Below are 26,700 nucleotides of genomic sequence, written 5' to 3'. Positions count from 1 at the left end.
ATGACCTTTCTAGGAGAGTCAGTGCAGAAAGGTCACCCTGTCTGGTGACAGCAGGGTGAGAGAGAACACTGCACCTATGCCCTGTTCATCACTGTTTTAGACCCAACTCAAATGGTTTGTGTGACGACTGTTTTCAGAAACAATACGTGATTAGAGGCTCTTTAACAAACACACTGGACCCGCTGTCATTATGTCCTGATTCCTTATTCAGTCCTAAGACCAAGCCCAACATTTGCCCCTCCTGGAGCTGTGGAGAGGTGGAAGTCCTAAATTATGGTCAATTTGGTTCTAGGAAAACAGAGCCCTGGCCATTGTGCCTGAGATAACTTAGTCTGAGCATCATCATGGCGGCAACAGCTTTCAGAGGTTCAGCTCTTCCTCTGCTGTCTTCCGTCCAGATGTCTGTCTGAAAGCCAGGCTCAGGAAGAAAGTCATCCTGTCTTAGGAAGGGCACTAGAAACAACAGAAACTGATCTAACACAGCCAATGTTTCCGTTTCGACAGGGACAATGGCTGTGTTGTTGGTTTACTGGAGTCCTACAGCAGGGCAGAGTTCCATGGCTGAATGCCTGTCAGTCAAGACTCCTGCACTCTCAGATCCATGGAACCATGCAGCAATACAGAGATGATTTGATCCTGACTTGTCCTATGTACCATAATGTGCCCTTTAGGAAAGGACCAGGTTTTCTCTGACTTCTACCTCTTCTTGGCGACTCTCACTGTCCATCCCTTTTAGTTTCACTTCTTATGAAGACCAAATTAGCATGTGATGGCATTAGATGATCATCATAAACAGCTTATTAATTTTTTGAATTTAAAAATCCAAGCATATTATTTCATAATTTTTTCATAACTGGGTTTGCAATAGAGAACATGATCTTCCCAGGACAAAATCATGAACTTTTGTTTTAACCTCGAAAGCACAAAGTAGTTACTTTAGCCAATGTAGTTCATTAATGATTGCTCTTTTGAGTAAATCATTAGCATTACATTTAACTTCCCTTATACACATAGGAATCTATGTGTCTAGTGAAGGATATCGTGTACTTCTCCTCAACCATCTCTATTAAAAGAGCAGAGAGTCTCAGCAGCTGGATTGCCTCAGACTGAGCTTCTCCCATGGCTCCTGCAGGTTTCCCAGCCTCCCTTCCTCTGTGTGTGTGTCTTCTGCTGGCCTCTGGCTTTGCCCAGGCAGGCAGGCTGCTGGTGTTGTCCATGGACGGGAGCCACTGGTTCACCATGCAAACGGTTGTGCAGAAGCTCATCCACAGAGGGCATGAGGTGGTGGCAGTCATGCCAGAGGTGAGTGGGCAACTGAGAGAATCCCTGAATTTTACAATGAAGACATACTCAACTTCTTACACTTTGGAGGATCTGAACCACAAGCACAAGAAATACACTCACGCTCAATGGAAGACTCCAGAACAAAGTATGCTTACTTTAATGACAGGCACAGCCAAAGTTTATTATGAATTAATAATGTCCCACTGTAGAAGTTTGTTTAACAACAAGAAGTTAGTGGAGTACTTGAAGCAGAGTTCTTTTGATGCTGTGTTTCTGGATCCTTTTGAGCTCTGTGGCTTAACTGTTGCCAAGTATTTGTCGGTCCCTTCAGTGATGTTTACAAGATATTTCTTTTGCCACTATCTTGAAGAGGGCACCCAGTGTCCCAGTCCACTGTCTTATGTTCCTAGACTTTTCTCAAAACTTTCAGACACCATGACTTTCAAGGAGAGAGTGTCGAACTTTGTTTTTTACGTGGAAGAGCGTGCATTTTGCCACTACTTGTTTAAAAGTGCTACAGATATTGCCTCTGAAGTTCTCCAGACCCCCGTGGCTTTGGAAGACCTCTTCTCCCAGGCATCTATTTGGTTGTTACGCACCGACTTTGTGTTAGATTTCCCCAAACCTGTGATGCCAAACATGGTGTTCATTGGTGGGCTCAACTGCCAACAAAGAAAGCCACTTTCCAAGGTATGTTGTCTGTCTTTAGCACATGAAGAGGGGCCTGGTTTCAGGCAATGAAAAGGAAATTCTTTACTCAACTGTGATTTGACGCTTGCTTCACTGCATTAGGAATTTCTTCCTGGATAGAGGATTGTTTTGTGCCATTTACTAATTAGGAAAAACTTTATAGGTTCCCTCTTGATTAAATGTGTATACCTGTGACATATTTGCATATATATTTCAAGGAACGGTCTTATTTTAAATATTTATGTATGCCTTCTATTTGTGCTTGGGGTCATGAAATTGGAAAGGGATTGGGACAAAGAAACTTGTTTGAGGAGCAACAATGGCAGAAATGATAGACAAGTCACATGAAAACAGAAAGCAGAATGATCAGTGGTAGGGCTGGAGAGATGGCTCAGCCGTTAAAGGCTTGGCTCACAACCAAAAATATAAGAATGATCAGTGGTAAGAAGAGGTCATATAGAGGGGAGTAAAATACAGTTTGCCTGAAAAATTGCCCTGACCACTCTGTATGAAGACGCAGAAAAGAAATTTAAGAAGACAACAATAAATCTTGAAGCTATATGTTAAGGCTTTCAGAGATGTTAAAAAATACATTATTCTATATAGCAGCTCTCAAGTTTGTCAGCTGCACTCTATAGTATTCCACATGCAGTTTTTCTGTATTTCAAAAATTAGTGATATAATATGTACGATACAATATAGTTAAATTCTTTCTCAAACAAATCAAATGTAATAAAATAAAACAAAACTCACCACATCAATCTTGGACAAGAGAAGCAAACAGAAAAATAAGATCAAGAAGAAAAGTCACAAGAATCAGAGAAGCGCTTGTTACCACATTCAGGAGTCCTATGAAAGTACTGAACGGGAAGCTATGGTATCTGTCTAGAGGGCCTGGCGCAGGTCCATGCAGGTCCTGTGCAGACTGCTTCAGTCTCATCAGTTCATATGAGCTTTGCTGAGTGATTTAGCTGGTCTTGGTCTTTGTTGGTCCTCCATTCCTTCTTTCTCCCCGACTCCTTCTGCCTCTCTTCCATGAGGTTCCCTGAGCTCTGACTGGAGGGATTGGATGGAGACATCTCACTGAGAGCTGTGTGTTCCAAGGTCTCTCTATGTAGTGTCGTGCTGTGGGGCTCTGTTTTTGCTCCCAGCTGTTACATGAGGGATCTTCTCTGATGATGGCTGACTAAGCTACTGATCCATGAGTACAGCAGAATATCATTATGAGTCATTTCATAGTTACTTTTTCCCCTTAAGAACAGGAATATTTGGTTTCACCCTGCTCTCTAGACTTATACCCTCTGATTCTTGGTCACCTCAGCAGAATGAGGTATGGGTTCCAACTCATGGAGTGGGCCTTAATTCAAAACAGACAGAGGTAGGTTACTCCCACAAGGTTTGCGCCTCCATTGCCCAGCTTATTTTGTAGGTAAGACAGATTCTAGGTGAAAGGTTTTGTGGTTGGGTTGATGTTTCCTTTGCTCTTTTGGTAGACTGCGGAGTACAATTCTGTAGGAATAGCTTACAACACCAGGGACCCAGCGATGAGCAGGAGATACAAAAAAGAGACTGGTGGGGCTCATGCCCGCCAGATTTATACGTAAACATTAGCTCAAGGCAAACAAGCCCCCCAATGGGCTGGGCTATCGTTGGATCCCTGTTGTTGTAAGCTATCCCTACACAATTCCATATCATAGACATTAGAAATTAAGGGTGAAGGTTTGATGTAGGCACCAGCTCAACTGTTCATGTTCATTGAGTTAATGAGTTGTGTGGATGTTTCCTTCAGCAATGGGGTCTTGTTGTCAGATTGTGGAGAGTACCCCATTGCCTTGGCTTCAGCCTGGGTTGTTTGGGAATTTCCACAGAGTCCCTTGGAATGACCAACAACTGAATTGGATGAAAAGCATTCCCAAGGAGGAAGTTTAGTTTAGTTTGGTGACAAATATGGCCAGTAGCAGTTTTCTGTCCCTCACTATTTAGAGTCATCTTCTAGATTGTCTTCATATATTTATTACAGGAAGTTTCCAGTGTCCTGTGCTGAGTTTCTATATTGCCACTCAAATGTTTTTCAATTCTAGCTGTCTCTCTTCTCCTAGCCACCCTCAAACTCCTCTGCCTTCTCCTTCCCTCCTGAAACTCCTGCTCTTATCTCCATCCCTACTCCACCCTACTCTTTATTGTATACTACTTCCCTCTCCCTGGAAGATCCACTTGTCCTGCCTAGTCTGTTCCTCTCTGCCTAACCTCTCCGGGTCAATAGATTGCATCTTGGTTATAATTTTTATAATGGCTAATATCCAATTATAAATAAATGCATATCATATTTATCTTCTGATCTAAATTACCTCATATAGCATGATTTTTCCTAGTTCCATACAGTTGCCTACATATGTCATGATACCATTTTTTTAATAAACTGAATAATGGTCATTTATGTAATTGTATCACATTTTCCTTAACTGGTCTTCTGTTTAGGGACATCTAGTTTTTTTTCCCTCTAAACTCTGGTAAATAGGACAACAATGAACCTGGTTGATTGAGGAAGTGTCCCTGTGGTAGGATGAGGTGTCCTTTGGGTATATGCTCAAGAGTGGTATATACCACTGGATATTGAGGTAGATCTATTTCCATATTTCTGAGGAGCCACAATTCTGATTCCCCTAGGGCCTGTATGAGATTGCACTCTTTTTTTTTTTTTTCGAGACAGGGTTTCTCCGTAGCTTTTGGTTCCTGTCCTGGAACTAGCTCTTGTAGACCAGGCTGGCCTCGAACTTACAGAGATCCGCCTGCCTCTGCCTCCCGAGTGCTGGGATTAAAGGCGTGCGCCACCACCGCCCGGCGAGATTGCACTCTTATATGCAGTGGATAAGTATGTGATGGTTACAACACAATGCTTACAAGTCTCTCTGGAGAATTCATCACACAGGCATATTTAAATCTTTCGCAGCAATGGTGACTCCATGGAGTTGTCATACCCAGAAGGGCAACACAGAGTTGGTTTGGCTCCTCACCAGCCTTCCCTACCCAAGGTGTTCTTTAGTGAGGGCCCTGCTTTTCTGTGATGTTCTTTAGCATCCAGTCCTTCTCCCTGACAACTACCTTTCACTTCTTACCATCCACCCTTCTTAGACCATGCTAGGATGCTCAAACAGGCAGGCACATGACAGATGTAGAGACTGTTTATGGACAGTTTCTTAATTTTTCTGAATTCTCAATATCCAAGCAGATCATTACATAACAGTGTTTAAAAGCTGGCACAACAGTAGAAGGCATGATCTTCCCAAGGCAAAGGTCACAGTTTTTCTCTTCTGGAAAACACAGAACTAGCCAGTCAGCAAAACCATTTCATGAATTATCCTTCTGGATAAATCATTGGCAGGGACTGGGACTTCACCTAGGAATATGTAAATCCATGCCACCATTGAGGTGAGTTTGGTATCTGGATCTTCCCTGCCACTATCTTAGCGAGGTCGAGTCTGGCTGCTGGATTGCCCTGGGATAGGCTTGTCCTATGGTTCTGCAGATTTCCCAGCTTCCCATCCTCTTTGTGTGTGTCTGCTGCTGCCCTTTGTCTTAGCCCAGACAGGTAGGCTGTTGATGTTGCCCATGGATGGGAGCCACTGGTTTACCATAAAATCTGTCTTGTTCAAATGGACCATTGTGGTCTTAGGTTAGTGGCGATGGTGCAGGAAGTGAGATAGCAGTGCAGAAGATCCCTTGATTATATAGGAAACACTCAGCTTCTTACTCTCTGGTGGGTTGTGACTGAGAGTTCAAGGATTTTTGGACATTCAGTGGAAAAAACAAGAGATCAGTATGTTTTCTCTATCAGTGGGATCAGCCAAAGTTTCTCATGACATCATTTTTTCACTGTGTAGAAGTCTATTTAGCAAAATGTAGTTAATATCTTACCCACATCAGAGGGTTTTTTTTGAGGCTTTTGTGGACCATTTTGATGTGTGTAAAATAGTTGCCAAATATCTTTCCCTTCAATGTGAGTTGGTGAGTAGTGTGATGTTCTGCAATGTCCAGTGAAGTACGTAATGTGCCTGGCCCTTTTGCATATTCCTAAACTTCTGTCTTTCCTCCCTTATACTGAGACTTTCAAAGAGAGAGTGTCCAAAGTCACAAAGCCACTGTCCCAGGAATATTATCTGTCCCTTCGCTCAGAAAGGGTGGCTTGTCTACATATATTGGTCGTGGGGAAGATTCCTTATTAAACTGTTTGTCATTTATGTTTGTAACATTTATAGTCTGGTCCAATGAATTATCTCTTGCAAATTTACCTACGAAATTTTATAAGTTTTTCCCTCACTGGTGTGTATGTACATACAGTTGAGTTAGTTATTCCTAATTTTCATGTTGTTTAAAAATCCTGGTTGCATATCAATCCCTTCTCATCACTCTTTTATTCCATCCATACATTCCCCACTTGCAAAAGTGCTTCAGGAGACAAGGCTGCAGCTTTCAATATGTTTTGAAATTGTTCATAATATATGTGTATAATAATGTATCATTTAATATAGACTTTCTTAAGATAATATCTAGTTATTGGTGCGGTATATTGCTCCTCCCCTTGTGCTTTGCTTGGTAACAGATCGCCGACATCTTCACAAGTGGAAGCTTATAGAACTTCTATGACCTTCAACAATGCTTTATCACCTTCATGTTTTCAACCAACCACTAACAATAGACACTTAAGCTTTTGTTTTGTGTTTCTCTATGGACAGGACTGTGCAAAGTGTTAACATACCTGTTTCCTGTTTTAACTTTTCTCAGACTGGTATCCTAGATACAGAATAGCCTGGTCTAATTGTACGCCTATTTTTATGTGTATCATATTGCATTCTCTGAGTTTGAGAAGTGGATTTTAACCACATGTGATGTGACACTAAGATCAAAGCTGAATGACAGTGGTAACTTTTCCCACTTCCTCTCTTTTTAGATGTTGTCCACTTAATAAAGTTGTCATAACTTTTCTTGATGAAAATACTGTATGTAGCCACTCATTTTTTCCTTAACAGTACTAGAAATTGAACCCTTGTTCTTATATGTGCTAGGCAAACATGTTACTACTGAGCCATATCCTCTTTACTTTTTACTTTTTTTTTTGAGACAGGTCTGACTAAGAATAAATTGAGTAGGCTACCTTTCAACTCATCCTATAAACCAGTCAGGCCAAATTCAGTGTCAGTGGGTAATCCTAAGGTCATCCATGAAGCTTGCTTATCTTAGTTTTGTAATCAAAGTTTTCAGACTTACACAGGGACATTCTATAGCGTGATGAATACTCTTCTTACATCCTTCCATATCTTTTTTAAAAAAGAATGCAGTGTGTTAAGCATAGACTTGGTCAGGGGTGTGAGTCCATGTACCCCAGGGTGGCACAGGGATGAACAGGGATGAGCAGAAACACATCTCCAACAAAATCCATGCTTGTTTTCCCCTAGGGTGCCATGACACTGAGTTCTGCACACTGGTGTGTTGTGGGAGCTCCTTCCGCTCCTTCAGCCAATAGCCGCTGAGAGTCACACAGTCGGGTGGCAGGAACGCGCCCCTCACAACACTGGTGCTTTTTTTTCCTGATTATTATTGAGCTCTACATATTTCTTTGCTCCCCTTCTGCCTTTCCCCTCTGCTTCAACCCTCTCCCAAAGTCCCCACACTCCCAACTTACTCAGGAGATCGTTTTCTTCTTCCCATGTAGATTAGATCTATGTACATCTTTCTTATGGTCCTCATTGTTTTCTAGGTTCTCTGGGATTGTGACATTTTGGCTGCTTTTCTTTGTTTCATGTTTAAAAACCACTTATGTTTGAGTACATGTGATAATTGTCTTTCTGTGTCTGGGTTACCTCACTCAAAATGATGTTTTCTAGCTTCATCTATTTTCCTGAAAATTCAATATGTTGTTAATTTTTCTGTTATGTAGTACTCCATTGTGTAAATATACCACATTTTCATTATCCTTTCTTTGGTAGAGGAGCATTTAGGTTGTTTTCAGGTTCTGGCTATGACAAACAAAGCTGCTATGAACATAGTTGAGCACATGTCCTTGTGGCACGATTGAGCATCCTTTGTATATATTCCCAAAAGTGGTATTACTGGGTCTTGGGGAAGGTTGTTTCCCGATTTTCTGAGAAATTGCTGCACCGATATCCAAAGGGACTGTACCAGCTTGCATTCCCACCAGCAATGCAGGAGTGCTCCCTTTCCCCTACAACCTCTCCAGTATAAGTTGTCATCAGTGTTTCTGATCTTGGCCATTCTTACAGGTGTAAGATGGAATCTCAGAGTTGTTTTGATTTGCATTTCTCTGATGACTAAGGATGTTGAACATTTCCTTAAGTGTCTTTCTGCCATTTTAGATTCCTTCTTTATATATTTTGGAGATCAGACCTCTGTTTGATGTGGTTTTACTGAAGATCTTTTCCAATTCTGTAGGCTATTGTTTGTCTTGTTGTTCTTGTCCTTTGCTTTACAGAAGCTTTGCAGTTTCAGGAGGTCCCATTGATTAATTGTTTCTCTCAGTGTCTGTGCTGCTGGGGTTCTATTTAGGGAGTGGTTCCCTGTGCCAATGCGTTCAAGAGCACTTCCCACTTTCTCTTCTATGAGGGTCCACACTGGTGTCTTTTAACTGTCTGACACTAAGGATCAGTAAGAACACATCCAATTTATCATTTCTTGTTAATGTAATATAATGACTTCTATTCATTTGACATAACAACCACAGTTCGCCCTCTCTGCTCTTCTCTAACTCTCCCCTACCTTTCCCTCAGAGAGGGTAAGTCCTCTAATAAGGAATCAACTAAGCCTGGCATATAGAGTTTAGACAGGACCAAGTCCAACCCCCTACATCAAGGTTTATGAATTTAAGGTTTTATAAATGTTATTCAAGACCCTCCAAGATGGCAAAAACCAGAGACACACAAGGTAAGACAATTTAGTTTTTAAATTTTTTAAAAAATTTCTTTCTTGCCGGGCAGTGGTGGCACACGCCTTTAATCCCAGCACTCGGGAGGCAGAGGCAGGCGGATCTCTGTAAGTTTGAGGCCAGCCTAGTCTACAAGAGCTAGTTCCAGGACAGGAACCAAAAGCTACAGAGAAACCCTGTCTCGAAAAACCAAAAAAAAAAAATTTCTTTCTTAACTAGCTTTCTCCATAAAGGAGTGTTGGAGCCCACAAGACTATATAGTAAATGTACATCTGACAGATTTGTAAATTGAGACTCTCCAAGTGCACAACTTTTGGAGTATCCCATTTTGTAGAGCTGCAGGAACACTTGTCTTTTGAAAAAGTTGCTGTCATGTCTGTGGAAACCTAGGAAGCCATGATTTTTTAAATTAAAATGAAATTTATTTCCAAAACACTTCAGCAGTGTAACTTCTCCTGCACAGGCAGCAGCATGACCTTTCCATTCCTCCACACCTAGAGGTCTTAGAGTGAAAATATTCACTCTTTGTTCTAACATTCAAATTTACATGGAGTCAATCCCACAAAATTAGCTGCGAACAAGACCACATAGAAATTCCCATCGAGACAGGCATGGAGTAGAAAGGTGTTGTGCCCCACCTTTGCTAACAAACAAATCTGGGTATCCCCACAGAGATTAGATGAGGAAAATGGGTGAATCTAGGATTCAGGGACATTTAGTAAATTATCTAATAGTTTGAGATGTACTTCCCTTTGGATGTTGGCTCTTTCCTGGATCATATCCTTTTCCAGAGCACTGCTTTGTCAGGTTTTACCTGCCCTTTTTGTGATTTTGATATGCATATTATCATTGTCGTTGCCTATGGAGTTTTCTATATATGTCTATAGAAACTAAAAACCTCATGGAGATCACCCCTTACTCTTCTTTGTTCCCTTCTTTTTTTTCCCTCCCTTTACCTCCCTTTATTTTCTAGCCTTACAAATAAAGACTACGTAGTGGTAATGTACTTGAGTTAACTTTTTACCATCGTATCCTGGCCTGCCATAGACATCCTATTCTGAGCCCTGAGGGGGTATTGAGGCTGGTCTCAAGGCCCCAATAAAGGAGCTCCTCAGACATTAACTAGTCACACCAAACATTGAGCCACAGATATTTTCCCCCACCTCTCTCTCTCTCTCTCTCTCTCTCTCTCTCTCTCTCTCTCTCTCTCTGTGTGTGTGTGTGTGTGTGTGTGTGTGTGTGAAAACCTTTTTCTGATTTTCTATGGGGTAAAAGAATTCCTGCCCTGGAACTTGCTAGGACCCGAATTGCTGGTTTTAAGGTATAAGTTACTGGGAATATTTGTAACCGATATAGAGAAAAATAAAGAAACACGGACAAACAATTCCCATTGTGAGTAGACGTCTTTACCCTCAGATTTTTACCCCCCCCCATTCATTTATTGTGGAGAACTTTCTTGAGGCCTGAAAGGGGTACCCTAAAAGCTCGACTTTTAGGGACCACGTTAATGGTTAGCTGAAGTAATAAGGGCGGCGGGGCTGCGTCCCCAACACCCCAGCCGCCTACTCGGCTAGCTTATGCCCGAAATAATTACACGGAAACTGTATTCATTTAATCACTGCTTGGCCCATTCTCTTCTAGGCTAATTCTCACATATTAATTTAGCCCATTTCTAATCATCTGTGTGTAGCACCCCAAGGTGCGCTTACCGGGGAGATTCTAGCCTATGTCCATCCTGGGTCAGAGCTTCATGCTGGGAGCGGGGCATGGCGTCTCTCTCAGGCATCTGCTCCTGAGAGGAGAGCTGTCGAGACTCTGACCTCACTTCCTCTTCCTCCCAGCGTTCTGTCCTGTTTTCTCCTCCCACCTATCCTCTAACCAATAAAATGGGCCAGGGCAGTGCCTTTATTAGCCAATGACCTTCCTCCATCAGTTAGCTGTATGAGGATGTCCAAAGCACTGGAATTTAATATCCAGACAGGTATCAGCTGCCACGTGGATGCTGTGAATTGAACCCAGACCTCTGGAAGTGCAGCCAGTGCTTCCAACTACTAAGTCATCTTTCTAGTTCCCATTCTCCTTTTAAAGATTTTCTCACAGTTCACCTTCCATTCACCTTCTTAAAAGGACAAGACTTTGCTTATCTGATGTCCACAGAGGTGGACAACTACTCGCCCAGACCAGGTTTCTGAGTCATCTTGCATGGATCAATGAATCCACCTTTGGACTTCTTAGGTTAAGCATTACTGGCCCCAGCATTTTTCTCGAATTGGCTGAGGGTTGCATTTTTCCTCTTTGGAAGAGCTTAGTGTGGTGCACTCAGAAGTAGGACTGGAAGCAACAGTCTAAGGACTCGAGGTAGCTTTGAACCTCCTCTCCTGATAGAGAAGGCAAGTGGCTCAATGTCAGGGATGACCTTTGGAGTTGGCATATGTGGCAGGCATAGTGAGGTACCACTGAGACACACAGACTGGTCTCTATGGTCTCTGCCTTTTTGTTTCTGTCCTACCCCAGGTGGAACAGACAAGCAATTCCCACTCTACTTCCTAAAGTGAGCTTTCTGGAAAGGGTCTGGGAAGACTAGGGAACCTTCATGAGTGCCTCTGGGTTCTCATTTTCTTATTGACACCATAGGCCTGGAACAGTCACCCCTTCTGTGCTGTGTGAATGGTGGGTGCAGTGAGGGAGAGGCACATTTGCAGTGAATGATGTTATGCTTGTTATTTGTACTATGTTCAGATCTACAAACCATGCAGAAATTTCAGGCCCTTTTCTATCCAGGGGGAAGACATGAAATTATACCTTTACAGCACACACAAAACAATCTTTAAAATGGTGCAGAACAGTACAGAAAAGTTAATGCCATGTAACACTTACAATATCTAGCTAAATCTTCATAACATTGCTCTGAGAATCTCTGCACAAATGTCACACTGGTGCCTGCAGTGTGAGATGGAACACTGTGCCTATACTGTATGTGGTGAGCAGACCCTGAGTATCACTGTTTTAGGCCCAAGTCAAATGGTTTGCGTGACGACTGTTTTCAGAAACAAAATGTATTAGAGGCTTTTTTTAACAAATGCATTGCATATAAACAACAACAACAAAAAAAAACAAAAAAAACAAACTGAAAATTAAAAACCACAGGAAAACGTCCTTCAACAAAATACAACATCCCTTCATAATAAAGATCTTGGGAAGAACAGGGATACAAGGAACATACCTAAACTTAATAAAGGCAATATACAGCAAGCCAACAGCCAACATCAAACTAAATGGAGACAAACTCAAAGTGATTTCACTGAAATCAGGAACAAGACAAGGTTTTCCACTTTCTCCATATCTATTCAATATAGTTCTTGAGGTCTGAGCTAGAGCAATAAGACAAAAAAAAATGAAGGAGATCAAGGGTGTTGAATCTATCTTGGGTCAAGAAATACCAGGCTAACTAGAAGATAGAACATATTTTTTTTGTTGTTATAAGGGACAAACTCATGAATCAGGAACGAGAAGTCCAAACTCAGCTATGTAGAGCAGGAACCAGAGAGAGAGAGAGAGAGAGAGAGAGAGAGAGAGAGAGAGAGAGAGAGAGAGAGACTGACTCTTGGGCCTCCAGGTGTTTTTCTTCTGGTACCCAAAACGTCACACCCCTAACTCAGTTCCACCTCTTAAAGTTCATTGCCTAATAGAGATTCCCCATCACCTCCCTCTTTTGTCTAAATAAGAGAGTTCCAAACCTATTACAAAACTATATACAATAGGACCAGTTATCAAGTAAAAAATTACAACCAAAATAAATAATATTAAGCAAGGAACACATGTTATATGTTTAATAAACATTCTATTTTAAAAAGTCTAAGTCTTGCATCAGAAATGGCTTGGCTAATTTATAAGAGGAGGTTAACTAAGACTCTTTAATCTTTAACTCCAATGAAGGCCTGAGAAGGAAGATAATATTACTTGAGGGGGCAGGAAGTGCAATCAAACAGCTTCCAAAGAGAGTAGTAGGTGACAGAGACAATTGGCTACCTGAGCATACACCCAAAGTCTCATTTGTAATATTGAATCAACCAGTTTAGCTAAGGTCTAGTGTAACTGACAGACCATTTTAAAAGCCAGCAATATTTTTAGAACCGTTTTACCCTGTCTTGGCAAGGTTTGGCAGTCTTTGTGTGTGTGTGTGTGTGTGTGTGTGTGTGTGTGTGTGTGTGCGCGCGCGCGCGCGCGTGCGTCCTACTTATCTAGTCTGGACACCATGTATTTGTCAGTGATTGAGGCATGGAAGTTCCTTGCCCAAAGGTCAGTTGTGCCAAGAAGAAAACAAACTCCTAGTGGAATGTTTTGGTTGCTCAACATTCTCTTAGGAATAGATTGGTGCTGTCAGGAGCAATTATGTCTCGCATAAACAAAACCCCAAGCTCTTTAAATGCTGTGTTCTACAGATCCTTGAAGTAGTTGAAAATTACCTATTTAGGTAGAAAACAATCTCTATATATCTAAAGAACCTATTTAATCTGACTCTATGTATAGCAAATATGAATAACTATAATATAATACTTAGTACCTGTATAACTAAAAGACTGTGACTTTATATCAGAATACTAAATAATCTGTAAACATCTGTGTAGTAAATGAGGAAAGTGACCTCAAAATGTAAACGATGTATAAGTATCTTGATCAGAAGTAGGACTATGTATTGTAATATGAAAATATATCTTAAAATTGTACCAATATACAAAATGTCTTAAAAAGAGGCAGAAACATGCATGAGTACAATCTCACAAAATAACTTTGCATAGGTGTACAAATATTATAAACAGAAATAACAAATATAACTTGAACTTGTATCTATATACAAAAACTATACCAATGTCAATTATCCATAAATAATAGCTCACAAATATTTACTTTATTACCTATTATTATTATTATTTTTGTTGTTGTAAGTTCACACTAACTTATCTATTATAGAAATACAAGTCAGAAAAGAAGTCAAACTCTCCCTATTTGCTGATAGTGATATAATAGTTTACATAAGTGACCCCCAAAACTCTACCAAAAAGTTTCTGCAACTCATAAACACTTTCAGTAATGTAGCAGGATACAAGATTAACTCAAAAAAATCAGTAGTCCTCCTTTACACAGATAATAAATGGGTTGTAGAAGAAATTTTAAAAAATCACCTTTCACAATAGCTACAAATAACATAAAATATCTCGGAGTCACTCTAACCAAAAAAGTGGAAGACCTATATAACAAGAACTTTAAATCTTTGAAGAAAAAAATTAAAGACAACACCAGAAAATAGAAAGATATCCCATGCTCTTGAGGAGGAAGGATTAACATATCAAAAATGACAGTTTTACCAAAAGCAATCTACAGTTTCAATGCAATGTCCTTCAAAATTCCAACAAAATTCTTTACAGACCTCCATGGAGCAGTCCTCAACTTCATATGAAAGGGCAAAAACAAAACAAAATAAAACAATCCTGTATACTAAAGGGTCTTCTGGAGGCATCACAATCCCTGACTTCAAACTCTACTACAGAGCTACAGTATGGAAAATAGCCTGGTATTGGCATAAAAGCAGACAGGAGGACCAAAAGAATTGAATAGAAGATTCAGATATTAATCAATATACCTATTTTTGACAAAGAAGCAAAAAAAATGTGAAATGGAAAAAAGAAAGCATATTTAACAAATGGTGCCAACATAACTTGATATCAACATGAAGAAGAATGAAAATAGACCCATACCTATCATCATGCACAAAACACAAGTCCAAATGGATCAAACACCTCAACATTAAGCAAACCACATTGAACCTCATAGAAAAGAAATTGGGAAGTATGCTTGAAATCATTGGCACAGGAGACCACTTCCTAAATAGAACCCCAGTAGCACAGACACTGAGAGAAACAATTAATCAATGGAACCTCCTGAAACTGAAAAGCAAAGAACATGGTCAACAAGATAAAACGGCAGCCACAGAATGGGAAAAGACGTTCACCAACCCCACATCCGAAGAGGACTGATCTCAAAATTATACAAGGAACTCAAGATATTGGTCATCAAAAGAACAGATAATCCAGTAAAAAAAAAAATGGAGTACAGACCTAAAAAGAGAACTCTCAACAGAGGAATCTAAAATGGCTGAAAGACACTTAAGGAAATGTTTAATAATACCACAAGGACATGTACTCAACTATGTTCTAGCAGCATTGTTTGTCATAGCCATAACCTGGAAGCAACCTAAATGTCCCTCAACTGAAGAATGGATAAGAAAAATGGGGTACATTTACACAACAGAGTACTATATGATGTGGGAGTGTCTTCTATCTATCTGTTGCTTTCACTGGTTAATTAATAAAGAGAACTGCTTGGCCTGATAGGACAGAATTTAGATAAGCAGAGTAAACAGAGCAGAATGCTGGGAAGAAGACAATGAGACAGACGCTATGGCTCTCCTCTCCAAGATGGACGCAAGTTAAGATCCTTCCTGGTAAGCCACTGCCTCATGGTACTACATACTTTATTAGAAATGGGTTAATCAAGATGTGAGAGTCAGCCAGTAAGAGACTAGAGCTAATGGGCCAATCACTGTTTAAAAAGAATACAGTTTTCGTGTAATTATTTTGGGTAAAGCTAACTGTGCGGAAGCTGGGCGGTGGGAAACAGCCCGCAGCTCCTTCTACAACTATACAGTAGAAAAAATAATGATATCTTGAGATCATCATGCAAATGGATGGATCAAGAAAATATCATATTGAGTGAGGTAACTGAGACCCAGAAAAATAAATATCATTTGTACTCATTCATAAGTGGAATTTAGACATACAGCAAAGAAAAGCAGCCTACAAATCACAATCCTGGAGAACCTAGAAAACAACGAGTACCCTAAGAAAAACATACATGGATCTAATTTACATGGGAAGTAGAAAAAGACAAGACTTCCAGAGTAAATTGGGAAGATGGAGATCATGGGAGAGGGTAGTAGGAAAGGGGAGAAAAGGGAGGGGAACAGAGAAAAATGCGTAGCTCAATATAATCAATTTAAAAAAAGTTAAATAAAACGATGGATATGCTGTCATTAAGTCCTGACTCAGTTTTCAGCCCAATGACCAAGCCCAACATCAGCCCCTCCTGGAGTTGTGGGGAAAGGTGGAAATCCTAAATTCTGATACCTTTGTTCCTAGGAAAGCAGAGCCCTGGCCATTGTGCCTGAAGTAACTTAGTCTGAGCATCAGCATTGGAGGCAACAGCTTTCAGAGGTTCAGCTCTTCATCTCTGTCATCCATCTAGATGTCTGTCTGAAAGCCAGGCTCAGGAAGAAAGTCATCCTGTCTTAGGAAGGGCACTAGAAATGACAGAAACTGATCTAACACAGCCAATGTTTCCATTTCGACAGGGACAATGGCAGTGTTGTTGGTTTACTGGAATCCTACAGCAGGGCAGAGTTCCATGGCTGAATGCCTGTCAGTCAAGGCTCCTGCACTCTCAGATCCATGGAACCATACAGCAATACAGGGTTGATTTGATCCTGACCTGTCCTATGTACCATAATGTGCCCTTTAGGAAAGGTTTTCTCTGACTTCTAGGATTCCCTTCTAACTGTTCTTGGTGACTCTCACTGTCATCCTTCTTAGTTTCCCTTGTTATGAGGAACAAATGAGCATATGATGGATTTAGAGGATCCTCATAGACAGCTTCTTAATTATTCTGAATTTAAAAATTTAAGCATATTGTTTCATAATTTTATCAAAACTGGGTTTACAATAGAGAGCATGATCTTCCATAGACAAAAAAAAATCATAAACACTTTTTTTTTAAACCTGGAAAGCACAAAGTAGTTACATTAGCCACTGTAGTTCATTAATGATTGCTCTTTTGAGTAAATCATTAGCACTAAATTTAACTTCCCTTGTAAACCTAGAAATCTATGTATCCAGTGAAGGAAATCTTGTGCCTCTACTCAACCAGCTCTATTAGGAGAGCAGAAAGTCTCAGCAGCTGGATTGCCTCAGACTGAGCTTCTCCCATGGCTCCTGCAGATTTCCCATTCTCCCTTCCTCTCTGTCTGTGTCTGCTTCTGGCCTCTGGCTTTGCCCAGGCAGGCAGGCTGCTGGTGGTGCCCATGGATGGGAGCCACTGGTTCACCATGCAGTCGGTTGTGGAGAAGCTCATCCACAGAGGGCATGAGGTGGTAGTAGTCATGCCAGAGGTGAGTTGGCAACTGAGAAAATTTCTAATTTTACAATGAAGACATACTCAGCTTCTTACACTCTGGAAGATCTGGACCATAATTTCAACTATTATTCTCATGCTCAATGGAAAACTCCAGAACAAAGTATGCTTACTTTAATTACAGGATCAGTCAAAGTTTATTATGAATTAATATGTTCCCACTGTAGGAATTTGTTTAACAACAAGAAGTTAGTGGAGTACTTGAAGCAGAGTTCTTTTGATGCTGTGTTTCTGGATCCTTTTGAGCTCTGTGGCTTAACTCTTGCCAAGTATTTGTCGGTCCCTTCAGTGATGTTTACAAGATATTTCTTTTGCCACTATCTTGAAGAGGGCACCCAGTGTCCCAGTCCACTGTCTTATGTTCCTAGACTTTTCTCAAAACTTTCAGACACCATGACTTTCAAGGAGAGAGTGTCAAACTTTGTTTTTTACGTGGAAGAGCGTGCATTTTGCCACTACTTGTTTAAAAGTGCTACAGATATTGCCTCTGAAGTTCTCCAGACCCCCGTGGCTTTGGAAGACCTCTTCTCCCAGGCATCTATTTGGTTGTTACGCACCGACTTTGTGTTAGATTTCCCCAAACCTGTGATGCCAAACATGGTGTTCATTGGTGGGCTCAACTGCCAACAAAGAAAGCCACTTTCCAAGGTATGTTGTCTGTCTTTAGCACATGAAGAGGGGCCTGGTTTCAGGCAATGAAAAGGAAATTCTTTACTCAGCTGTGATTTGACGCTTGCTTCACTGCATTAGGAATTTCTTCCTGGATAGAGGATTGTTTTGTGCCATTTACTAATTAAGAAGAAATTCTTTATAGGTGCGCTATTGATTAGGTGTGTATACCTGTGTCATATTTGCATATACATTCCAAGCTACAGTCTAATTATATATACTTATACCTTCCTATTTGTGTTTGGGGGTCAGAAAATTGGAAAGGTGAAGGTAGAAAAAAACATTTATGAGGAGAAACAATGGCAGAAATAATAGACATGTCACATGAAAGAGAAAGGAGAATGTTCAGCAGTAGAAAGACGACATATGAAGGGGAAGCTGGGTAGCGGGAGTGTGGAATTATCAGGAGTAAAACAGAGTTTGTATGAAAATTGCCACAGTGACAGCGAACACTTTATAGGCTAATTTATAAAAGAAATTTAAGAAGACAACAGTATATTTTGAAGTTACATTTTAAGGCTTTTGGAGATGCTTAAAAACACAAGCCATAAAGCAGCTCCTATTATTGGTGAGCTACACCCTATAGGAATCCACATGCAGTTTTTCCATTTGTCAAGAATTAGTGATATGATGTGATGCGAGATAGGTGAATTCTTTTTCAAAATCACATATAACAAAATGAAACACAATGCACCAATCAAAATGGACAAGAGACACAAACAGAAACATAAGATCACGAAGAAGAGTCCGAGGAATCAGAGAAGCGCTTGTTACCACATTCAGGAGTCCCATGAAAGTACTGAACGGGAAGCTATGGTGTTTATTCAGAGGGCCTGGGGAAGGTCCATGCAGTCCCTGTGCAGACTGCTTCAGCCTCGTCAGTTCATACGAGCTTTGCTGAGTGATTTAGTTGGCCTTGTTTTTTGGGGGTCCTCCTTTCCTTCTTTCTCCTTGACTACTTCTGCCTCTCTTCCATGAGGTTCCTTGAGCTCTGACTGGAGGGATTGGATGGAGACATCTCACTGAGAGCTGTGTGTTCCAAGGTTTCTCTGTGTATTGTCTTGCTGTGGGTCTCTGTTTCTCTCCCAGCTGTTACATCTCTCATGATGGCTGACAAAGGCACTGGATCCATGAGTCCAGCAGGACATCATTATGAGTCATGGTTACTCCCATAAGGTGTGTGCCTCTATTACCGTATCATATTTTGTAGGCAAGACAGATTATAAGTGAAAGGTTTTGTGGTTGGGTTGGTGTTTCCTTTTCTCTTTTGGTAGCCTGCAGACTATATTTTTATGTCATAGATAATGAAAAGGAGGGTGAAGGTTCGATGTAGGCACCAGCTCAACTGTTCATGTTCATTGAGTTGTAGATGTTTTCTTCAGCAATGGGATCTTGTTGTCAGTTTGTGGAGAGCAACCTATTTTTTGCTGACAGCCTGGGTTGTTTGGGAATTTCCACGGGAACCCTTGGAATGACCAACAACTGAACTGGGTGAATAGCATTCCCAAGAAGAAAGCTTAGTTTGGTGACAATATATGGACATTAACAGTTCCCTGTCCCCCACCATTTGTAGACCTCTTTAGGTCTACAATAGGCTTTCATATATTTATTACAGGAAGTTTCCAGTGTCCTGCACTAGGTTTCCATACTGCCACTCAAATGTTTTTCAAATCTAGTTGTCTCTTCTCTCATACCCACCCACATCCCTCTGAATTCTCCTTCCCACATGAAACCCCTGTGTCTTTTTCCGTGCTCCGCCTCACTCATAAAATGTTTATTTCCGTCTCTCGGTGTGTCCTGCCTGCTCCCTTCCTGTATGCCTAACCTCTCTGGGTTTACAGATCGCAGCTTGGTTATCATTTCTATGATGGCAATATCCAATTGAAGTCAATACATATCATATTTCTCAAATGATCTGGGTTACCTCACCCAGAATGATTCTATACATGTGCCTACAAACATCATGATACATATTTTTAAAGTGCTGAATAATGCTCCATTATGTAAATGAATCACATTTTTCTTAACCGGTCTTCTGTTTAGGGACATCTAGTTTTTTTTTTTCTTAAACTCTGGTAAATAGAACAACAATGAACCTGGTATATTGAGGAAATGTCCCTGTGGTACAATAGGGTATCATTGGGTATATGCTCAACAGTGGTATATACTGCTACGAACATAGTTGAGCACATGTCCTTGTGGCATTATTGAGCATCCTTTGGAGACATACCCAAAAAGTGGTTTTACTGGGTCACGAGGAAGCTTGTTTCCTAATTTTCTGAGAAAACACCACACTGACATCCGAAGGGGCTGTACCAGCTTGCGTTCCCACTAGCAGCATTGTTTGTCATAGCCAGAACCGGAAAACAACCAAAATGCCCTTCCAAAAGAATGGATATGGAAAATGTGGTACATTTACACAATGGAGTATTAGACAGAAGAAAAAAATCATGACGTCTTGAATTTTGCAGGAAAATGGATGGAGCTAGAAAACATTATTTTGAGTGAGGTAACCCATACCAGAAAGACAGTTGTCACATGTACTCACTCATAAGTGGTTTTTAAACATAAAGCAAAGAAAAGCAGCCTACAAATTACAATCCCAGAGAACCTAGACAACGAGGACTCTAAGAGAGACATACATAGGGCTAATCTACATGGGTGTTGCAATAAGGGAGCGGGCTGCTTTTCATCCTACCCGGTTCCCGCACGGCTAGCTTTAAACCTAAAATAACCACACCAAATTGTATTCATTTAAATACTGCCTGGCCCATTAGTTCTAGTCTCTTATTGTCTAATTCTCACATCTTGAATAATCCATTTCTTTCTTTCTTTTTTTTTTTTTGGATATAGACAGATGACCCTCCTACATCATTTCCCCTTTTTTTCTTTAAACAAAAAAGAAAGGCTTCACTTTAACATAGTAAAATTACATATAACAAAAGAGTTATCAAGCAAAAAATTACAATTACAATATTTATATCTATTTTATCTTTGCCCATAATAATGGAAAACTATAACTGTCTATTTATTTCAACGCCATCAAAGACTTTAGAAGGATATAATATTACCTATGTAAACTGGAAGTAAGCAACTTCCAAAACTCTACAAATGACAGAGACATCTCACACTGCCTGGACAGTCACCCAAAGTTTTTCTGTACCATTGGGGCATCCATCTTTGGCTTACAGGCCGATAGTATCCAGCAGACATTTCCATGAAGCAGGAAATTTAAAAGACAGTTCAGTCACTTTCTTTTGTGTCCTGCAGAATGTCTTGCAGACTCTTTCATGAAGCAGGAACCCCAAAAGACCATATAACCTTTAGGAAAGTTCAGCAGTCCTCTCTCTGTGGGTTCTTTGTGTCCAGTTTATGCATCAGTCCAGGCAAGAGTAGTTTCTTGCCCAAATGGCTAACCAACTCCATAAGGAGCCTCATCGATGCCCATCTTCCTCTTGAAGTAGCTGGTGCTAACAGGAACAGACAGATTTCATTGTCATGAAAACCCCTAAGTTATTAAAACATTTAAATTCCATATTCTGTAATCTTTTAAAGATATGAAGAATGTCTATCTAACTCAAATATATCTCTTTATATCTAGAAAATCTAACTAACATGACTACAAGCTTGATTATTATTGATGATTATCCATTAACAACCTATATTTCCTAATTATAATTACATTTTTAAATAAACTACGCAATCAAAAAGCCTTAATCAGTATCAGAAATACATATACGCATAAGAAAACTGACCTTAAAATCCATACCAATGAAAATTATTCATATCTATATCATATCCCCCTTTAAATGTAAAAGAACATTTATAAAGAATATCTGGGAATATGGAAGTGGTTATTTTTCTCCAAACTTCTTCCTGCTATATAGTGGCACTGTTAATCAGGCCTTTTATAGTATAACCTGTGTGCTATTTTTTTTCAGTCAGCAGTTGAGTGAAGAAAATTTTAGGGTGTTCATAGCCACCATTCAGAAGGGCGTGGTCTATCATACCATATTGGGATAGAAGCAATCCACAGGGTCTCATCCTCTGTGAAAACAAAAGAAGAACTTTCCAAAGCATCATAACCTTAGATCCAAATTCTGAAGTCAAGATACCTTTAGATCATATATGCAGGTATATCAGCTTAGAAGCCCATACAATGAAATGTCTCTCTGTACTTATCTCTTTCACAGTTGAAAATTATAAAGAAAACACAGTAATACACAGAATCCAGGCTCTCTGAAAATTTTCCATTTTTACGTGGCTTATTTTTCTTTATTTCTTTTAATCTATAACTATCTGTACTCTCTCTCTTTAAAGACTTTACCCTTTTTTAAGACATTAACTTTATTCTCTATATTCTTTTTATTCTCTCTCCCAAGCCTGTGTACACTCATCCAACATTGGGACCCATTTAGAGGTCTTTTATATCTGAATCTGACCGATTGTGAATCTGTAATTTTTTACTATCCAGAAGCACTTTTGATTTGTGCCTTAAAATCGCTAAGGACTTAAGAATCTAAGCTGTGACATTCCTAGGTCAAAAACAGGTACTGCGGTATTGCTCCACCCAATCCAACATGGTGGAGCCGCTTGGACTGAATCAGTTACGCCTCTGAGCTGTAGAGTGTATGGCTGTTCTGGATGTTGGCTCCACCTCTGTCCAATTTCAAAATGGAGGATGTACCATTTTCTACTAGCTCTGGGGCCACCATGTATTAGCTGCACTCAGGACTTTAACTCTGAGACTGAGCGTGCAGCACAGAAACTCTTTTCATCCAAGTTACAGCCAAATCTGACAGGCAGAGCACTGCATAGCCTGGAAACATCTCTCTGTATGGCGGCAGGAATGTACCATGCTCTCCCACCTGCCTAAGCCTGATCCTGCAGTCTACCCTGGTGCAGGCAGGGAGCGCTGAGCCATTGGCATGGTCTCATAGTACTGTCTTTCCGATCCTAAGCAGGAACACAAACATCCGGTTCCATAAAGCCATTAAAATGCTTCAAATCCAGAGTTTGCATTGGCGGCACAGCCCCAGGAAGCTGAGTTTTAAAATGATGAGGCTTTTTTCTGGCACTATTGCTGAAACAGGAAATCTCTCTACAGCACATCCTAGCAATTGCAAAAAGCAGTCTCCATTTTTTAAATCCCACTCAGTTTTTTAAGCGAATTTAGTCCATCACGTTGTAGTGCCAATTGTAGTCCATGTTGGGCGACATCTGTAGTGATGAGATGAGCAGGCCTGCTTTTCATCCCACCTAGCTCCTGCACTACCAGATTTACACCCGAAATAACAACACACAAATTGTATTCATTCAAACACTGCCTGATCTATTAGCTCTAGCTTCTAACTGGCTAACTCTCACATCTTGATTAACCCATTTCTATTAATGTGTGTAGCACCATGAGATGGTGGCTTACCGAGAAAGATCCTAACCTACGTCTGTCTCGGGTAGGAGGATCATGGCATCTGCCTGACTCTGCTTTCTTCCACCCAGAATTCTGTTCTATCTACTCCACCCACCTAAGGGTTGGCCTATCAAAGGCCAAGGCAGTTTCTTTATTAACCAATGAAATTAACACATAGACAGATGACCCTTCTATATCACATGGGAAGAAAAAGACAAGATCTCCTGAGTAAATTAGGAACATGGGGACCATGGGAGAGGGTAGAAGGAAAGGAGAGAGGAGGTGAGGGCAACACAGAAAAATGCATAACTCAATAAAATCAATTTTAAAGAGTTTAAAAAAAACACTGGATATGCTGTTATTATATCCTGACTCATTTTTTTAGCACCAAAACCAAGCCAAAATCAATCCCTCCTCGTTCGAGACAGGGATTTTGGAGGTAGGAAGGCTTGTCCCATAAAGGAACAGGGTACTCAGGTTACAGACCAGGCCAGCAGACTATAACAACAGCGCCATGTAGAGCTGCCATATGCACGTCAATTGTGAACATCACAATTTCCTTCAGGGCAAAATGTTTTAATCCCAGATGTACAGGGAAAGGACTTGAAGCCAATTCCTATGAGAAAAACCCACATGAGGTGTGGGTGGGAGCAGCATTGTCTGTAAACACAATGGGGAAGCAAACCCCCAGATGCAGCAGTGGCAAGGGAGACAAATGCATGGATCTGTGGAGAAGGTCCCTGGGTAACGGACTAGAAGACTCCCAGCCTCTCTATAGAATATAAGCTGTCTACAGCATTGGATGCATACAGGGGGACAGTGTAACAGGAATGGTGGTCACCTTCCTTTTAGTCCCTGGAGTGATCTGTGAAGATGCTTGTCATCCTTATGTCAGCAATTCAGAGAACACAGTGTTGGGAAGTGGAACAAGAATTTTAGTGCACATGAGCCAAGACAGCAGAATTGCTCAATTGGCAGGGTTGTTTCTAAACACTGTCTATGAGCAAGGCCAGGCTAAGGACCCTCCCCCTACACTTTGACCTAGTGGTGGGCAGCAAATCCCTTTGGAACACAGTATGCTTTTGCTTTGAAAACTACTCTAGAAATGCAAGATTGCTTGAAAGTTGTTTCTTTAGGTGAAAACTTTTGGACTCCTTAGGATCAGCATATTTCTTCATAACTATTTGTTTTCCCATTGCCTTACTCTGTCCAAGAAAAATCTTATCTGGAATACAAGCAATGTGCCTCATAATATTTCCTCACTGAGTATTGTTCCCCAAGTAAATCATTGTCAGGAATTATTGTTTCTTAAAAGTGCAAGTACATGCCCTCCTGAGGGAGCAGATTTAACTCAGTCACACTTCCTCCTTTGTCAGAAGAGCTCAGATTCTCAGCAGCTGGACTGCTTTGGGCTGAGCTTCTCAATGACTCCTGAAGGTTTCCCACCTTCCTTTTCTCTGTGTGTGTGTCTGCTGCTGGCCTCTGGCTTTGCCCAGGCAGGCAGGCTGCTGGTGGTGCCCATGGACGGGAGCCACTGGTTCACCATGCGGTCGGTTGTGGAGAAGCTAGCTCATCCACAATGGACATGAGGTGGTGGCAGCTGTGCCAGAGGTGAGTTGGCAACTGGGAAAATCCCTGAATATTACTGTGAAGACGTACTCAATTTCTCACACCATAGAGGATTTAAACCGGGAATTCAAGTATTTTTCTGATACTCAATGGAAAATTTCAGAACAGAGTATGTTTTCTTCAATGTTCGGCTCAGCCAAAGGTTTTTTTGAATTACTATTTTCAAACTGTAGGAGTTTGTTTAACGACAAGAAGTTAGTGGAGTACTTGAAACAGAGTTCTTTTGATGCTATTTTTCTGGATCCTTTCGATGTGTGTGGCTTGACTGTTGCAAGTACTTGTCGGTCCCGTCCGTGGTCTTTGCAAGAGATATATTTTGCCATTATCTCGAAGAGGGCACTCAGTGCCCGAGACCCCTCTCTTATGTTCCCAGACTTCTCTCAAAATTCGCAGACACCATGACTTTTATGGAGAGAGTGTGGAACCACATCACCTATATGGAGGAGCGTGCATTTTGCCCCCACTTTTTCAAAACTGCTACAGATATTGCCTCTGAAGTTCTCCAGACCCCAGTGACTATGGAAGACCTCTTCAGTCAAGTGTCCATTTGGCTGTTACGCACTGACTTTGTGTTGGATTACCCTGCACCTGTGATGCCCAACATAGTCTACATTGGTGGGATCAACTGCCACCAAGGAAAGTCACTTTCCAAGGTAAGCTATATCTCCTTTAGCACATGAAGAGAGCCTTTGGTTTGGCCAAGAAAAGATAAATTCTTTACTGAGCTGTGATTTATCATTTACCTCACTGCATATGGAATTTTTCCTTGGTTAGAGAATTGTTTTTTTTTAATTTATTTATTTATTAAGGATTTCTGCCTCCTCCCCGCCACAGCCTTCCATTTCCCTCCCCCTCACCCGATCAAATCCCTCTCCCTCATCAGCTAGAAGAGCAATCAGGGTTCCCTGACCTGTGGGAAGTCCAAGGACTGCCCACCTCCATCCAGGTTTAGTAAGGTGAGCATCCAAACTGTCTAGGCTTCCCCAAAGCCAGTACATGCAGTAGGATCAAAATTGTTTTATGCCGACTCACTAATTAGGAATCAAATCTATATTGGTGCCCTATTGATATGGTGGTGTATACCTGTGAGGATATTACATTTACAATCAATGCTACAATCTAAGTTTAACTATGTGTGTGTGCCTTCCTCTGTGTGTATGGCATATTCGTGAAATTAGAAAGGAAATGGACAAAGTAAATTTTCTTTAGGAGAAACAAAACCAGTAAGTAATGAAAGACATACCACCTGAAGACACAAACGGGGATTTGCAGGAGTTGGAAGAGGCAAGGCAGGGTAGCGGGAGAGCAGAATAAACAGAAAAGAAAATGTCTGAATAATGCCAGAATACTCTGTATGACAACTTTAAAAAATTGTTTAAAGAGACAAAAACCTTCAATGTACATTTTATTGCTTTTGGAGATGTTTAATAAATGCATCAAGCATTGAAGCCGTCATCATTTTCTGTCGGCTGCACTCTATAGGAGTGCACATGCAGCTTTTCCGCATTTCAGGAATGACTGATACCATACGGAGGATGCAAAGTTGGTACATTTTCTTAAACAAAATAAAATGTAAAAAGAAAACAACACCACCATATAAAATTGGACAATACAAGTCAACAGAAAAGTAAGAGTGCTAAAGGATGGGAAAAAATCAGAGGTTCACTTGTTAGCACTTTTAGGAGTCCCGCAGTGCTACAACATTGGAGTCAGATGGTTGTGGCCCATGCCTTTATCCCAGCACTTGGGAGGCAGAGGCAGGCGGATCTCTGTGGGTTTGAGGCCAGTCAGGCCTATTAGAACTAGTGCCAGAACATCTAAAACGGTTACACAAAGA

General features: G+C 40.7%; 2 protein-coding genes and 2 pseudogenes across 2 annotated transcripts in view; all 4 read left to right on the top strand.

Moving 5' to 3' along the window:
- Positions 1-26,700, top strand: part of LOC121447552 (UDP-glucuronosyltransferase 1-6) — a 135,731-nt gene that overhangs the window by 9,190 nt on the left and 99,841 nt on the right. The window lies entirely within an intron of this gene.
- On the top strand, positions 1,090-2,025 carry LOC121446881 (UDP-glucuronosyltransferase 1A7-like). Its single transcript, XM_041649784.1, has one exon. It carries the CDS (start codon positions 1,120-1,122, stop codon positions 2,023-2,025), a length of 906 nt encoding a protein of 301 aa, XP_041505718.1. The 5' UTR covers positions 1,090-1,119.
- Positions 16,950-17,854, top strand: LOC121446880 (annotated as a pseudogene).
- Positions 24,659-25,558, top strand: LOC121447553 (annotated as a pseudogene).

The sequence above is a fragment of the Microtus oregoni genome, unplaced genomic scaffold (genome assembly GCF_018167655.1).
Source record: "Microtus oregoni isolate MIOR12 unplaced genomic scaffold, Mior012 000004F_ref0000308, whole genome shotgun sequence".
NCBI lineage: Eukaryota > Metazoa > Chordata > Mammalia > Rodentia > Cricetidae > Microtus > Microtus oregoni.
The sequence above is the reverse complement of the archived record's forward strand: the minus strand, read 5'-3'. Positions and strand labels throughout refer to the sequence as shown.